The sequence below is a fragment of the Lissotriton vulgaris genome, unplaced genomic scaffold (assembly GCF_964263255.1).
Source record: "Lissotriton vulgaris unplaced genomic scaffold, aLisVul1.2 SCAFFOLD_1984, whole genome shotgun sequence".
NCBI classification, from domain to species: domain Eukaryota; kingdom Metazoa; phylum Chordata; class Amphibia; order Caudata; family Salamandridae; genus Lissotriton; species Lissotriton vulgaris.
In genome coordinates, this window is record NW_028248049.1 from 457,880 (window position 1) to 476,018 (window position 18,139).

Genomic DNA, 18,139 nt, shown 5'->3' on the forward strand with positions numbered 1-18,139 from the left:
TCCCTTATGTTAATTTAATTTACCCCTCCTTTGTTCCCGTTACACTTGCATACTTGCTCTTGTTGATACCGGAACCATGCATGATTTCTGCTCACGCCTGTAATGCTTACTCATCTCTCTCAATAAAAATTTTTGTGAAATAAAAAAAAAAAGTTAACCAGAGCCTCAGCATCACAAAATGGATGCTGCTGCCACAGACACAAGTCTGACCTGCTGCTGGGAGTCCTTCCAGCGAGGGAGGCTTTGACAATAGGTTAACTGTCTTGGGAGGTGCTAGCACCACCCCAGACAGGCCTTAGTGTATTGGGGCAGGGAGGGCTGAATGAAATGACACTGCCTGGGGCACACAAGGTGCTCCATGTATAGTCCGGGTAAAACCAGTTGCTGGGGCACTCCAGCCTCAGCTCTGGCGCGAAACTGGACAAAGGGAAAGGGGTGCAACCACCCTCTTCCCTGGTCCCACCCATAGGAGGGACCTAGCAGGTATTCCAGCCCCTCAGATTGGTAAATAGGTAGGAGCTGGATCAAGAGACTTTAGATTAATCCTGAACTGAAACTTGAAACTAAACTCTGGACCTTCGACATTCTATTGCAACTAGAAGACTGAAGAATCTCCCTTGTGGTCAAGGAGTGACCACCCTGTCAAAACAGGCACCATCCAGCGATCTGCGGTTTGCGCCTGTCGACTCTTCCGCCCAAGCACAGAGCCTGACAAGAACCAGACTTCCAGACTTCCTTGAGCCCGAGCCACAGCAAAGCTGAGACCCGTGGAGGCGTAGAGAGACGTGGGACCGGCCATATTGAAAAACCTGCACCTTGCTACTTGTGCAGCTCCCGTGTCACCCTCTAAGCGGTGCTTTGGGGAATGTGAAGCCCCACCCCCGAGCACGTTCTACACTGATGCACAGCCCTCCACGAGTGCCGCGTGGGGCCTGCTGGTGTTTTTGTGCTTGACGCGTCTGTCCGGTCACTTGCCCGTTGGCTAGTGGCCTCTGTGACAACACTGTGACGAGTCTACACTGCTGGCCTGGTTGCTCCAGGCTGGCCCTTGCTTTCCTGAAAAGGATAAGCCCCTCAGACCTTGCTGGTCTGCAACAGAAGCCATCTTCGATTCCTGCGCTGGTTGCCTTTCCCAAGGCTTGTTGACTCCAATCCGGAAGCTGACATCGACAGCGAGATCCTTCGTGGGACAGTCCGTGCCCAGCTCCTGGTCGTCGTCGACACCTCCTGGTCCACGTGGCTGCAGAGACCAGCTTCACGACATCGCCTGGTTCCTTCCTGGTCACTGGCTAGTGACCCAGACTCTGTCCCCTCTGCTTTCAGGTACTCTTCATCCTCAATCCGCCCTTGGATCCAACCGGACACTTCTCGCCTGGTCGCCAGCAGCATCTTTTCACAGGTCTCCATAGGATTCAGCGCCGAAACGTGACACACTTTGACACCTATGCACCCGGCTCCTGTGGGCGAGGTAACGCAAGTACTCCGGTGTTCCTGTGGGTATTGACTATCCTAGTGTCCTAGTTGTCAGTAGCTTTCTCCTAGTCCATCCGGAAGTGTCCTAAAAGAACTAATTTCCATTTCTTTCTTTCCCATTGTATCCCTATGGTAACTCGCTTGTGTGTTAAGACACTGCACAAGCCTCCTGTGGGCCTCCTGCTTCCTAACCTTTGGTAGTACAGCGTAGCCCCAGCGATTCCCTAGGCCTATTCCTTGTTTGTGACGTGGTTCTTATACCACTATTTTAGTATATGGTTTTACGTGCCCCTAGGGCCCTACTGTATATTGTGCAACTTATTGTATGATTAAGTATCTTGTTATGTGCTTGTGCCTCTGACCTCCTAAAGAGTTCAGAGGGGTTGTGTTAGTAATAAATACATATATATTTTATATATAACCTGTGTGGTTTCCTTTAATTTGGTATTCAGGGGGTTACATATGGTAAAGCAGCTGGCTTCACATGCTCTCTGAAGTTTTAGCCTAAGACTGCTTTGTCCATGCTACCACTAGGATAGCTGGTCTATAAGGTTGGCTTTACAACCTTCACCATAAGGGTTGTTTGGACTGATACAGGGTGCCCACTAGAATAGTGGACATCACATATCAGGCCAACTTCTCACACACGAGATGCAACATTAAACCTGCTCCGCACCGGACATCTTCGGCGAAGATTCCGACACAGCACGTAAAGCTCAAGGAGCCGAGGAGGAAGAACATTTCTGTTGTAGGGGATCTCTGTGTATAGTCCTATCTGTGAATAGTCCCGCCCATGTGCCTGGACCCCAGAGCAATCAAAATAGTCTCTTAAGTCTCCTTCTGCAGTCGTGCATAGACACTTCAGAGAAAATGAAAGACAAATAATGCAGCCTGAAACTAACAAGGCTACACTGGCCAGCACTTCCTCCTGAAGTGAAAAAGGATATCCAAATAATATAGAAATTTACACATTTTACAGAGTTTCGCACGTAGAGAAACTCCCCTTCACAAAAAGGGCTGGACACACAAGCCCCATAGGCTGCCATTATGTGTCTAGAAAAGGGATAATGTGCCTTTAAGGAACCCTCCAGAGATCCTTGGTATCCTATGATGCACAGCCAAAAGCAAGTTACTTTCAGTTCTTTTTTCCGGCTCCTGCTAGCAGGACCCTGGATCATTGAGCTCTACCTTTATTGGTATTACTTCAATTTTTGGATCTTTTTTGACCTAATTAGTTTTTCATTCGACGTCTGGGGCCTTTATCTTATATTTGCTGCTTTTTTGAGCTGCTAGTCCACCTCTTTCCTGTCGAAATGCCAGCTTAACGCGACAAGTGCCCAGAGTGTGGTAGGAAGAAGGCCAAGTCAGACCCACACAGAGTATGCATACTCTGTCGTCCATCACATGTTCCGGATTCCTGTGATATTTGTCAATCTCTCTCCAGGAGGACCCTGCGTGACAGGGAGAAGATCAGTCTTCAAGGCTTGGAGCAGAGAAGACCTCAAGATGCAGGTGGGACCTCTGGGCATGGAGGAACTCTATCTTCTTCCTCTGCCCGTGCATTGGCCTCTGGGGGGCTCCGCAGTCAAGAGAATGCCCAGAAACGTCACCGGTCCTGGTCGACGTCGATGGCTACGACGTTGGCGTCGATAGGTTTGACTACTATATGCTCCCCGTCGACCCAGGGCTCTGGGTCGAAGCGCATGTCGATGCTCGGCGTCTAGTGGAATGAGGTCGACGCCGTTGTTGTGCTGAGTCCTGAAGGCCTCGGCGCTCGCCGTCGAGATGACACCACCGTTTACCGTCAATGTCGTCTTGAAGATTGACGTCAAGGAGACAATCGTCGGGGCGACGAGCAACGCCCAGAACCGTGTCTAGTGGAAGTTTATCCTCTGGTTAGCATTTCCACATGAGAGTTCCCAGTCGCGGCTGCGCCGGCGCTCTTCATCAGGAAAGTCTACCTCTAGAGCACCTCCTTCTTTTTAGAAGAGGAGAATACTCCGGTCTTCGGACTCTGCCTGCTCTAGGACCTACTCACCTTCACTGCCTAGGACACCTACTCCGCCTCCTCCGCCATTACCTCCACCGCCGCCTCCACCTCCACAACCGAGGCCTTTGATTCCGGCTCAGCCTCCACCTCTTCCGCAACCGCCTGTGCCGGTGGTTCCGGCGGCACACAGGAGACCAAGATCCCAGGGGTGACACCGCTCTTGCAGTGGGCGCAGATCTTCGACCAGATCGTGACATCGCAGTCGTAGAGAAAGGTCACGGTCCAGGTACATGGACTCTTCCAATGACAGGAGGTATTCACCTACTTTGTCGAACTCTCCGCCAACAAGATTTTCGCCAGTGGATGACATTGTGATGTTCCAGGACGTGCTGCCAAGGGGAGCAGCGAAACTAGGGATAGCACTGACTGTGCCTACCCTGTCCACCTCTGTCATATTCTAAACGCTGTAGGCACCTCTCATCCGTTACTACCGTTGGTGCCAGTGTTGGAGGAACCGGCCATGGATCTGTTCCTACGCCACAATCAAACAGTCCAACTGCTTCACGACCTTGGGTTCACTATAAACCTTACCAAGTCTCATCTCCAACTGTTCAACACACAAGTGTATCTAGGAGCCACAATAGATGCACAAGGAGCTCTAGCGTGTCCCAACCCACTCAGAATTTGCAGACTCTAATTTCTCAGTTTCAGCCTCAACACTCGTTACCAGCTCGAGTGTTCATGTAATTGCTAGGAATGATGGCATCTTTCATTTTAATCAGTGCTTACTCAAGACTCAATGTGTCCCCTAAAGGAATGCTTGGCACGTCAGTGGAACCAGGCTCAAGGTCAGCTATCCGATCTAGTGTTAGACGGCACCACCTATCGCTCTCTGCAATGGTGGAACATACAAAACCTTTCCAAGGGGCGGACATTCCTAGACCCAGTTCCACATAGAGCATCGCTCACTGGTTGGGGAGCTTATCTACAAAAACTTACCATTCAGGGCATGTGGACTCACAACAGAAACAACTCCACATAAACCATCTGGAACTGCTAGCAATTTTTCAAGCATTGAAAGCATTTCTACTTCACCTGGTAGGCAAAGCTGTCCTGATTCGCGCAGACCACATGACTGCAATGTATTACATACAAAATGCTTTTCCGCCTCTCCCATTTCATGAGTGTGTTCGGAAGCTCAGACAACAGTCCCTGATGCTAATCATAGTAGATCTGGCATGGACCCGTCAACCATGGTTCACAACTCTGTTAGGTGCAGTTTTTGATGAGGAACTACGGATAACTAACTCCCAATCTCCTCACTCGGAACCATGGAAGGGAGGGATAAGACATCCAGATCCCAGCCATCTCTACCTTGCGATCTGGCACCTGAATTCCTCGAGTTTGACTATTTTAATCTTTTGTTAGACTGCATGAATATCAGAGGCTAGGCGCCCTACCACAACAGCATGCTATGCAGCAAAGTGGAAGCGGTTTGTGATTTACTGTGATAACAATCAAATCAATCCATTTGATACTTCAATACAGAATATAATTTGTTAACTATTACATCTACAGCGCCCTAACTTAGCGTACACATCCATACGCTTACTACTTTGTGCATATCTGCAAGAGTGCCTGCTATGTAAGCATTTATAGATGGAATTAAGAATAATCCCCCCCCCCAGCCCCCCCCCACCCACCCCCACCCACCCCACCCAGACTTCCACCTGCTCCAGTGTGGAATCTCAACATCGTTCTTACAAGACTAATGGGTCAAACCCCTTTGAGAATTGCACAAATGTGAACTACAATTCTCACTTGGAAGGTAGCCTTCCTCATAGCCATCACATTTCTGTAAAGAGTGGGTGAGCCTCAGGCACTAACCATACAAGAACCATTTTGACAAATACACCAAAACAAAGTGGTTCTTGGGACTAACTCCAAATTTGTACATAGTCATTTGTGCCTTTCACTTTAACCAATCTGTTAAGTTACTGGTCTTCTTCCCTCAGACGGATTCTGTAGCAGAACGTGATCTTCACTCCTTAGATGTCAGAAGTGCATTACTATACTACATTGGAAGGACAAAACCTTTCAGGAAGATCAGACACATTTTTATAGCTTTTGCTCCACCACATAAAGGCAACCCAATATCAAAATCTGGTATTGCAAGGTGGATAGTTAAGTGCACTTAAATATGCTATGCAAAACGCATAATAACAATTCCCCCTAGAGCGCATTCTACATGCAAAATGGGGGCTTCTATGGCATTCTTAGGAAATATACCCATAGATGACATCTGCAAAGTTGCAACATGGTCTACACCACACACATTCACAAAACGGTATTGTGTAGATGTGTTAGCAAGTTAGTGTGGGCCAGGCAGTTTTTACGAATACTATTTCATACTACTGCAATAGCTACAGGTTAGCCACCACTTTGGGAGATAACTGCTGCATAGTCTATAGTCTATGCACAGCATATGATCTACAGCTCATATGACTCGAACGGAAAATGTTACTTCTGTAGTAGGGGATCTCTGTGTATAGTCATAATCTAGTGAATAGTCCCGCCTATGTGCGTGGACCCCGGAGCAATCAAAAATAATCTCTGAAGGTGTCGAAAAATGCAAAACTGCACAGACACTTAAGAGAGAATTAAAGACAGATAATGCAGCCTATAAAACCAGGCTACACTGTCCAGTACTTCAACTAGAAATTCCACCAAAAATCCACAAACGGCAAAGTCTGTACAGATTTCCCTTGCCTCAGCAGCAAAAACCCCTCTGGAATGATAGAGAGGAAGACCTGGACAGACAAGGCCCATAGGCTGCCATTATGTGGCTCAGAACAGGATACTGTGCCTTTAAGAGAACTTTCCAGAACTTCACAGTATCCCAGAATGCACTGCAAGTTCTCCTTACTTTGAGTTCTTTTTTGCGGCTCCTGCTAACAGGACCCTGGAGCATTGAGCTCTCCCTTTTTCAAGGGTTTATTGGAATTTTGTGCACTTTTGGTTTTAAAAGTGTTTTCAGTTTGTGTGCTTGGTGTTTTTCTTCACTTCTGTGTATCTGTTCAGACTTTTTAGGGCTCTAAAATGCCTGCTCTCTTCGACAGGTGCCCAGAATGTGGAAGGAAGAAGTCCCAAGTCGGATCCACATGACGTCTGCATACTCTGTCTCCCTGCTGCACATGCCCCTGAAGAATGTGACATTTGCAAGAACTTTTCAGCAACGACCCTGAGGGAAAGGCTGGAAATCAGGCTTCAAAGCCTAGAGGAGAGACGACCGCAGTCTGCAGGTGGGGCTGGGAAGGCTCCCTCTGCCTCTGCTGAGGCCTCTGGGGGGGCTCCCCAGAGGCAGGAAGCCCAGCAAAAGGTCCTAGTCTCCATCTGCGTCGATTGCATAGACGACGTCGAGAGGGATGACGACGGTGTGTTCCCCATCTCCCCGGGGCTCCGGGTCGAGACGGCGTGAAGGATCGATGTCGAAGGGCCTGGGTAGGCCGCCATCGAGATCAGTCGACTGATTCTTTGTCAACGTGAGCGTCGAGCCATCGCCGTCGAAGAAAGTGGCAGGCATTGGCGCTTGCCGTCAATGCGATACCGCCGGTCGCCATCGAGGACTGTCGGCGTTGAAAGGATCGTCGAAGTTGAGGACCTCGAGAGAGCGGTCGGCGTCGAGAGTCAACGCTAGTCGTCGAGGACTGAACGTTCAACGTCGCGGCGTTCGGCGTCTAGGAAGAAGCGCTCTACGTCGCGGAGGCTGCGTTCGACGCCGGAGTCGCGGAGGCGACATTCGACGCCGGAGAAGCAACGCTCGGCGTCGAGAAGAAAGATCAGCGTCTCGGGGACTTTCCAACTCTCTTAAGCGGCCCAGAAGGAGTTCTGGCGCCAGAAGTCACGCTGGATCTGAGGGAGGACGCCGGAGACGGCGATCACCGACTGGAGGGGCTGGTTCGCAGTCCCCTCCCCCAAAGAAGTCACCGGGCTCTGGGTACTCGGTGGTCTATACACCACTTCCTCCAGCTATACCTAAGGAGGCTCCTCCCAGCAATCCTCCTCTTCCACCGCTTCTGCCTTCAGGACCACCTCCGCCTTCAGGACCACCACCACCACCACCTCCGCCTCATCGGCCAGTCCCTCGGCCGGAGGTACCTCCTGCTGCTCCACCGAGGTCGGTGTCGCTGCCTCCCCTCCCTACACCGCCTAAGGGGACGCCTAAGCCAAACCCCCAGGATAGGCCATGGAAGACTCCTCCACGGAGACCTGCGGAGCGTCCACGAACTGGGAGATCGCGATCTCGTTCCAGGAGGAGGGAGCGATCGCGGAGTCGCAACAGGTCATCCACGCGGTCGAGAAGACGCCACAGGAGGCGCAGGTCCCGTTCACATACGGGGTCTTCAGAGACCAGGAACTATTCACCGACGTTGTCTGGGTCGCCGGAGACAAGGGTGTCACCGGTTGAATATCTTGTGTCCTTTCATGATGTCCTGTTGAGGGGTGCAGCGAAGTTGGGCATCTCGTTGACTGTGCCCACGCCCAAAACATCGGTGATCTTCGAGACGCTGCACCAGAAACATCTGTCTCGGCCATTACTACCACTGGTACCGGGCCTGGAGGATCCGGCCATGGATCTTTTTCTCACCCCGGCGGTGACTAAGGTGGCCCCCTCGAGTTTACTGAAGAAATACCGGGCTCCCGACTCGGATCCGGCTTTTCTAAGGGTGGAACCTCCGCCAGACTCTGTGATAGTGACGGCGGCTCGAAAGCAGAATGCCACCACTCAGTCATCCACAGTCCCACCAGATAAGAAATCTAGATGGCTGGATTCGGTGGGGAGGAAGGTTTGTGGGACGTTAGCTACTTCCATGAAAGCGTCGAGTGCCACAGCCTTGTTAGGATGGTATGACCGAGCCCTCTGGGAATCCCTCCAGCAGTTTGTAGAACAGCTGCCTCGTGACAAGAGAAGATTTCCAAGAGGTGTTGAATGAGGGGATGTTGGTGGCGAATCAGGTCATCAGTGCTACAGCCTATTCTTCCCTCCTGGCGGCGCATGGTTACTGCCATGGGATTAACCAGCGAAGACACGCCTGGCTCCGCCTCACGTCGCTGAAGCCGGACGCACAACAAAGGGTTGCCAATTTACCATTCTCTGGCGAACCCTGTTTGGAAACCCTGCAGATGACGAAAGGCCCTGAGCGCTTACTTCCCCTGCATCCGTTACCCACTCCTGGGGGGGGGGGGGGGGGGGGGGGGGGTTGAATTTTTTCTGGCAGAGTAGAGAAAAATTACTCTGGACAAGTGGGTGCTGAATATTGTTTGCAATGGATACAGTATTTGGTTATCCAGCCCGCCTCAATCAATTCCTCCGGTCAGCGCGCAGTGTCAGCTGCGCGAGCACCAGGCGGAGGCTGATATCCTGTTAAGGAAAAGGGCGATAGAAGACGTACCTCTGTCTCAAAGAGGAAGAGGTCTGTACTCCCGGTTCTTCCTGGCTCGCAAGAAGGACCAGAACGAGTTCAGGCCCATTCTGGACTTGCGACAGGCAAACAAGTGGATTCGCAGAGAGACGTTTCGCATGCTGTCGTTGCATTAGATTTTTCCTCAGTTGCAACAGGGAGACTGGCTAAAGATGGGTACTTCCATGTGCCCATTGCACACAAACACATGAAGTTCCTGGGATTCCAAGTCGGCGACAATCATTATCAGTACACAATACTGCCATTCGGACTGAAGTCTGCGCCAAGAACATTCTCGAAGTGCATGGCAGTGGTAGCAGCACACCTCAGGAAGAACAAGGTGTTTGTCTACCCGTACCTGGACGATTGGTTGATCAAGGCCTCCTCCTTCTCGGAAGCTCAAGCACACTCCCAGAAGACGTGCGTTCTCGAACAAGCTGGGGTTGCACATCAACATGTTCAAGTCTGTCCCTACTCCGGTCCAGTGCATTCAGTACTCCATCAATACGCTGTCAGCAAGCGTGTCTCCTTCGGAGGAGCGGCGATTATCACTCCTTCGGAAGGCTCAGGCTCTTATGACCACTCCATCTACAACAGCGAGGACAGTGACTTCTCTACTGGGATCGATGGCCTTTTGTATCTTCCTAACGCCACACGCACGACTGCACATGAGACCGTTGCAGGAGTGCTTGGAGTATCAGTGGGATCAGAGGAAAAGGTCTTAGGACGACAAGATACGACTGTCTCTGCATGCTCTTCAGTCTCTGAAGTGGTGGTGTTCAGCGGAGAATCTCCTCAGAGGGTTTCCCTTTCACAAGGACATTCCCACTCAGACTATCGTGACGGATGCTTCTCTCCACGGTTGGGGAGCGCACTCCGGAGACTTACAGATTCAAGGAACTTGGTCGCCGATGGAGTCCACGTATCACATCAATTTCCTGGAACTCAGAGCTGTTCACTTGGCACTGAAGGCCTTTCATCCGTCCTTTCATACCAACTCTCTGCTTGTACAGATGGACAATACGACCACAATGTATTACCTCAACAAGCAGGGGGGGCTCAAGATCACGCACTCTGTCGCAGGAGATCTGGCACTGGCTTCTGGCTAGACGACTGACTATAACTGCTACCCATCTGCCAGGTGTGCAGAATGTTCAGGCGGACGCACTGAGCAGACTGATTCAGGAAAACCACGAATGGGTCATAAACGATGAAGTACTAGGAGAAGTCTTCGCAAGGTGGGGGACTCCAGACGTAGATCTGTTCGCCACCGCCGAAAACAGCAAATGCCGAGACTTCGCCTCCAGGTACTACCAGCAGGAGACGCTGGGGAATGCGCTATGGATCAACTGGTCGAACAGCTTTCTGTACACTTTTCCACCCATTCCCCTGATTCCGGCGGTGCTCATCAAGCCGGCCCGGTCCAGGGCACGGATGATCCTGATTGCCCCGGAATGGCCCAGGCAGTGGTGGTTCAAGGACCTGCTTCACCGGTCTCTCCTTCCGCACATACGGCTGCCGGGCAGGCCGGACCTTCTTACGAAGTTTCGGGGGGCAGATGTTTCACACCAACCTCTCGTCTTTGAGTTTGGCGGCATGGCCCCTGAGCTAGTGCAATATGGCTATTTGAATCTACCCGAAGATTGCATGGACATACTGAAGGAGGCTAAACGACCTTCCACTCGGACTTCCTATGCTTACAAGTGGAAGAGGTTCTGTATCTGGTGCAAGTCCAAGAACTGACCCGACGACGTGCAAGGAAGACGTCGTACTTCCTTACCATCTGCATTTGGCGCAGTCTGGCCTTAATGTTCACTCCATTAAGGTTCATCTTGCTGCATTGACTGCCTACAGGAAATGCCCTTCACAGACTTCCTTCTTCCAGATCCCTGTGATCAAAGATTTTTTGGAAGGCTTGAAGAAAGTATTCCCTCCTGTCCGGCTTCCTTCCCCTTCATGGGAATTGAATGTGGTGCTGCCCAGATTGATAAAGGAGCCTTTTGAACCTATTCATAAGGCTTCGTTGCAGCACCTGTCCTGGAAGGCGGCGTTCCTCGTGACCATTACATTACGCAGGGTGAGTGAAATTCAGGCGTTGTGTTGCCAAGAACCTTATACTGTATTTCATTCTGCTATGGTTGTTATGCGTACTCACCCTAAATTTCTTCCCAAGGTGGTTTCTGATTTTCATGTCAACCAGACCATAACGTTGCCTACGTTTTTTCAGAATCCTTTGTCTCAAGTGGAAAGGTCTCTACATTCTCTGGATGTTAGGAGGGTGTTGAAATTTTATCTGGAAAAAACCAAAGATATTCATAGGTCAGACCTATTATTTGTCAATAATGGATCGGTCAGGACGGGTCTTGCTACCTCTAAGCAGTCCATCTCTAGGTGGATTGTGTCCAGCATACAGTTGTGTTACCAAAAAGCTATTAAGACCTTAGGGGGTAAACCTAAGGCTCATTCCACCAGGGGAAAAGCTGCCACGACTGCTTTGCTCCGTAATGTTCCAATTGCAGAAATCTGCAAGGTGGCCACTTGGAAGTCGGTTCATACCTTTGCTAAGCATTACTGCCTGGACACTGATGCCAGGGCAGACGCTCAGGTTGGGCAGGCTTCGCTGTGAAATCTGTTCGCACAATAGTGGTGTTAATTCTCGTTCACCGCCGCTTTTGTGTGGGGATGGGCTTGCCATTCTATTCACTAGATTAAGACTATACACAGAGATCCCCTACTACAGAAGGAGTAGTTTCTGTCCTGTAACTCCAGTTCTGTAGTAGGGGTATCTCTGTTAGTCATAAGCGCCCGCCCTCCTCCCTGGTGGAGAGATATTCATGTAAGGAATGCTACAGGTCTGGCGTGTTACGCCTGCAAAACGAACTGAAAGTAAGGAGGACCTGCAGTGCATTCTGGGATACTGTGAAGTTCTGGAAAGTTCTCTTAAAGGCACAGTATCCTGTTCAGAGCCACATCATGGCAGCCTATGGGCCTTGTCTGTCCAGGTCTTTCTCTCTATCATTCCAGAGGGGTTTTTGCTGCTGAGGCAAGGGAAATCTGGACAGACTTTGCTGTTTGTGTATTTTTGGTGGAATTTCTAGTTGAAGTACTGGACAGTGTAGCCTGGTTTTATAGGCTGCATTATCTGTCTTTAATTCTCTCTTAACACCTTGGCTGCTAGCAGTTTTCCCGTCCTGTGCTGGATATTCATATCTTACATTATTCATGACGAGCTCAGCTAGTCATCAGCACAGCTCAGCCGTGCATCATGACGAGCTGAGCTCGTCATCCGCATCGAAAGGGTTAAATGTCTGTGCAGTTTTGCATTTTTCGACACCTTAAGAGATTATTTTTTATTGCTCCGGGGTCCACGCACATGGGCGTGACTATTCACTACATTATGACTATAACAGACCTCTACTACAGAACTGGAGTTACAGGACAGAAACTACTCCTTACCCAGTATGCATCTGTTCTTGGCATATAGAGCTGTAGAGTCCTATTTATTTATTTTATTTTATGCGATTTTAAAGCGCGCAAATACCCATACGGGTGTCTCGGCGCTAGCGTTACAGAACTCACTCTTGAGATATAGGTGAATTAGGATGAAAACCATGTTTTGAGATTCTTTCTGAAATTTAATATCGTAGGGACGGTTTTGATGCGGAATGGTAATGCGCCCAGCCGCCTCCCCGGGTACTTTTACCTGTTGCAGTAACCTCTTACTTAGAAACAATATGCATGGACATCTCTTAACTACTCTTACTAACTCCATCACCCTCTGTGGCAACTATCTAAGGATGCAGTTGATGTCCATCCGCAATATCACTTAAAAGGAGGAGGCACCTACCTAGTGACTGGAAAGACTTCTTCGAATAAAAAAAAGTGCTAACACCCCGACTCAACACTAGATGGCGAGCTATGCATTGTATAAGACTACAGCTATATATGCCAAGAACGGATGCATACTGCGGAAGTAGCATTTTACTTTTATTTAGTGGATTGATGAGCATTTCAAAATAATTTGACAAACTCAGTTTTGTAAATGTTGTCTTTCTTCTACACAGTGTGAAATCAAAATAGCAATGACAAAGGAACAATACCAGCAGCAGCAGTGGGGACCTGTAGCTGCTGTTAGAGGTGGATTTGCAGCGCGAGCTCGTGGAAGGGGTATGCCAGGTGCAATAGGAGGTAAAGAATCAACTACTAGTTTTTCTTTATTGTTGAATACATGGTAGATCTGTTTATCTGGTTCAGTGTATAACACAGCCTTTCATTTTGATTTTACAGGTCCCAGTCCAGGCTGGAGCCAAGGATACGGCAATTACTGGAATCCCGGCTATGGCAGTTACGGGTATGGTGGCCAAGGATATGGAGGCTATGGTGGTTATGACTACACTGGCTACAACAACTACTATGGCTATGGGGATTATAGTAGTGAGTATCACACTTTTCTATGGTAGTTTTACCTACGCTGTACATCTTATATTCTGGAAGTGCCTCCTAGACAAATTGAATGACTAATCCAAAATAAAATTATTTCAATGGGTGTGTGCATCTTGCATTGTCATATTAATGCTCCCATTGAAATCCCATTTTTCAATATATTCTTTCTAGTCTGCTGTTGGTCAGACAAAGTAACTGCACATGAATTTGATGCCTAATGTGTTTAATTCCTATGCTATGAATCTCCTTTTCGCTAATTTGGGTTAGGAACTTCTAAAGCCTGTGAAGAATTCTGAATGCAAATCAGTTGAAAACACATTTAAGTTACTTCCAATGACCGGGTTGACGCGTACACCTGTGAAATTGTAGATGTCCTTATTAATGCCCAAAAATAGACTTAAACAAAAAAATCTGGTGTGCCTTACAAAGTGTGAAAACATTTCAGTATTCCCCAAGAAACTATTTTAGTGACTCACTTTTTCTTTTGGCAACTATTCCTTTAACTCCTTTTTTTTTTAACCTTCCGCTCGTTGCTTGACGGTTTGATTTTCCTTAGATGGAATGTTATCCCTTTTGTTTTCCTGAAGTGTGTTCTCGCTCATGAGTGAAATGACTTGTACACTTGATTCATGCGGACTGATGTATTTCAGCGAGAACCAGAAATTTCAAATTGTGTAGGGTTAGTTCCCTTTATCAATCATACCCCCAGCTCAAAATTGCTGCAAAGCAAATGTTTGCTAGATCTCCACATTATGCTTAATGAAAATACCCTTCAAATCCTTCTTTATCTCAAAGCAGGTGAGATTTGTTAAGCTCCGGTTTCTTTAGGTTTCACGTTTAGATTAGCACCTTTTGACTTGGGACAATCAATACTTAGTACGAAAATCTCTTGGTCAGTTTTTTGGCTTCATTCTGAAGCCTCTACAATTCAAAACGTAAGACTCTCAAGAACATAATTGTAATCCCAGGAAATTGCATAGCACTCTTCTGCTCTTAGTATTTGAAAGAATTTGGCTTCTCCGGTATACCTGGAACAATGAATCTGAGGCAAGGCTGGACATATTGTGAGCCTATAAGACTGTCCTCAAGTACTCTTAAGCTAGATGGAAAAGGTTCTTAGATCAGTCAAAACTACAATCTATCAAGGTGTGCGTCTGTGAAGACGGCCAGAAATCCTTTTTTTTTTTTTTTTTTTTTTACAATCTGTCATTGTAGACTTTCACAAGGGGTTAAATAATGCCTGCTCTGGGAGCCTAGTCTTGCTCTTTCTAAATTGTGGTCTTCTCTGTTTGAGTCTACACATAAGGCACAATTGCAGCAACTCATGGAAAACAGCTTTTCTTGTGCCCGTTTTTTTAGCCTGTAGAGCTAGTGTACTACTGCATCGATGAAGTGTTCTAAGATAATCTGTTCCGATAATGGTTAATACAACTTTTAACTGACGGTCGTTTCATATAACTCATCCTAGCTGTCAAAAATCTATACTCTCTCCGGATTTGAGACTTTAAATTCTATCTTGGTGAGAAGAAACCTAGCCATCAGTTCACTAATCGGGTCCTCTTGGCACAAGCCTACCTATAGCCAAACAATCGTTAGTTGCTTGCATTTAACTTTACTTATTAGCCAGCTAACCTTCAACTAGTGAACCCAGCGGGGTTGACAGCTGTTTGATAGAATGTCAGTGTCAGGCATTTGAAATGCTGCTACATGGGAGTATGCATATTTAAACCAAGCTTTCATGTCTAGAGTTCTACTCTAAATTGTGTAATAGTTCTCAAGCTGTTACATCAACTTTGGTTGTCTCTCTTTGCATAGTATGTATGATCTTCATTCCTTTGCGATTTAACCTAGAGTCCGCTGGCCGTTTTAGGATAAACTTGCTATTGTTTTACAAGTTCCAGACTCTTGAGTATTGTGCACTGTAGAAGGAAGTTTAACTTGTTTGTAATCTTAATTCTGTGTTACAGTAATCTCCATTGGAGTTAGCCCACCCTCCTTGCTGGTTTCTGTTGTCAATGGCATTTTTTATACTTAATGTTACATGGGCATGAATTCCTAAAAAAAACTGAGGCTGTAAGGAAACTAACTTCCAGTACAATTAATTCTGGAATATAGAAGCTCCTGGTTCCTTGAAAAAAAGTTCTCGGGTTCTGTTTGCATGGTGCCTACATTTTTCCGCTATTCGATTTTACCGTTTTGTCCTTGTAGTTCTGTGCAGCTATATGATGGATTGGTGCTGCAGATCTCTTGGGTAAAATTGGGAATTTAACGAAACAAGTAACATATACAATGATGTACTGTTATGCAAATTCAAGATTATTTTAAGTGCATGTCCTTTATGATTTTGAAATCTTCGGGATCCCTGTCAACAAGTGGCAATGTTTGACTTTTATGATGCAGAATTAGGATTGCAATTTCCTTCTCCGCATTTTTTGCAGTAATTTCTCTTTGGACATTTCAAATCAGATCGGTCCCTGCCATGGTTTTTTGGTGACACATGACCGTGGTTTAAGCAAAAGAACCATGGCAGGGAACGATCTGATTTGAAATGTCCAAAGAGAAATTACTGCAAAAGATGCGGAGAAGGAAATTGCAATCCTAATTCTGCATCATAAAAGTCAAACATTGCCACTCGTTGACAGGGATCCCGAAGATTTCAAAATCATATAAAGGACATGCACTTAAAATAATCTTGAATTTGCATAACAGTACATCATTGTATATGTTACTTGTTTCGTTAAATTCCCAATTTTACCCAAGAGATCTGCAGCACCAATCCATCATATCGCTGCACAGAACTACAAGGACAAAACGGTAAAATCGAATATATATATATATATCTCCCTTCGTTCTCTTGCATTTCAAATTTAATCTGCCATCCAGCTTTCATGGTAGATCTGGAAAATAGCCCTTGATAACCTTTCCTCACAACACCCCTTCAACCATTCCGTCAGCATGTATGCTGTAGCTTTGCATGTCGAAATAGTCATATTGGGTGTTGACCTAGGGACTAGAAGGGGGGGGGGGGGGGATTGGCTTGTGCAGCTAAGTGCTTGGGGGTGGAAAGTTGCACATTTGAGTAAGTGGTTGCTTTTTTGGCAGTGGCAGCCAACCATTTGTGATGGATTGATAAATCCTCTTCCCTCGCTCCTGCAAGAAAATGAACAAAGCATATGTCAAAGTGTATATATATATATATCCCTTACAAAGTGACCTTCTGTGATCAGGTTTTGTTAACATCTTACCCCATTTGTCTAAATGTTGTAATCCAGGGTCTGAAACTTTCCTTCTTAGGTAAATTGTCTCTAGCTGACTGCTTCACTGCAAATTGCTTCAAGTGCAAATTATAATTTTCTTTGTTGCTGCGCTTCACTTTATGCATAATCTTTTTCGCTCCCTGGCTTGTATGTCCATTTTATTTTGTAATTGCTTGGTACAATAAAAATTGGGTGTTCAGTTATTCACTTTTGCATTAGCATCTTGTATTTTTAGATGCCATTGACTGTCAAAGTAGTGAAATTTGAAGACCACATGACATGGTTGGTCCAGCGTAAAACACAAACTTTCTACCTTTTTAAAGGGGTCTTAAATGAGCAATGAATCCTGTAAGTGAGATACAGGAATACCCAAATGAGAAAGTAAAATTATATTTTTCATGCCGATCAAGTGGCATGTTAAGTTTTTCGTTAATGTGTGTATATTAGTGTAAAATTGACGATGCGAAGCCAGTGTTTAGAGTTTTTATGCATCATTTACTATGTTAATTATAAAGGAAATGGGCATAAGTTATGCCTTGCATGAGAAAATACAGCTCTGTTCACCTAATCCTACAGGTTAATCCTTCTTATCGAGAGAACATTGCTTAGGTAAAAAGCCTCCCTGCATTATTTTGCTCTGGAGCGAAGAGCCCTGAACTCTGATCTACGTTTTTGCTGTACTTGACATTCGATCACGATTCTACACATTGAAATAGATCCGACTTTTTTCTTTCTGTGAGAACGGTTTGTTTTTAGTTGAACTTGAGTGTTCTTGTGGTGGAAAGATGGTGACCTTCATGTAAAGTCTTCAAAGCAGAAGACGGATGCAACATTGCAATGAAGAGGCAGAGCTTTCTACTGTAGGTTAGGAATTACTTTGGTACTTTGTTGATCCACATGGAGTATAGACTCCTCACGGCCCTAGAACTGTACATTCACATCCTTCTCCACATGAAGCCTTTTTCTAAGATTACCAAGGACTTGCACTTTTTTATGGTCCTTAAAAGGGATCCTTACATTCCTCGAGGTGCTTGCAAAAAATAGTATGTATCATCATACCCTCTCCCCTTTTTTTGTAAGCTTACACATTTTGATTTATGCAAGTATATCAATTATGCTTCTCCTTCGACTCCAGGAACCTGCAGTTTATATTTTTCTGCTATCAAGAATGCTACCTTGTACTTGAAAACAATTTAACTTAACCTGGGTATTTAGGATCAGGCAAGATTGCCATCTTGGTTAAATTGAGGTAATTCAGGTGGTTTTGGGGATGCTTGAAGGCTCAGCAAGTAATTTCTTTTTATCTACTATTGGTTATTTTAGCTAACCAGCCATAATCCATACAATCTGAAGCTGAGAAGAAGAAAGTATTCTACGTGCAAGATCTGCCGCTTCTCCAGTGGTTAACTCTGTACGAAACTCAGGAGTACTAAAACATTCAAAGGCATTTTAAATGTCCACAGTATTTTTCTCACTGCAGGAGTAGTTGTGCTGATGATAGGCCTCTAAATCAG

The 18,139-nt window shown here is 46.6% G+C and overlaps 1 protein-coding gene across 1 annotated transcript in view; it reads left to right on the forward strand.

Moving 5' to 3' along the window:
- The window catches only part of LOC147664945 (heterogeneous nuclear ribonucleoprotein D0-like), a 72,177-nt gene extending 56,815 nt beyond the window's left edge, over positions 1–15,362 (forward strand). Inside the window, exons 5-6 of the mRNA XM_086949869.1 lie at positions 12,990–13,113; positions 13,213–15,362. Coding sequence (XP_086805995.1) covers positions 12,990–13,113; positions 13,213–13,385 — 297 coding nt within the window. The 3' untranslated portion in view covers positions 13,386–15,362. The remainder of the gene's footprint in view (positions 1–12,989; positions 13,114–13,212) is intronic.
- Positions 15,363–18,139: the final 2,777 nt, after the last annotated feature.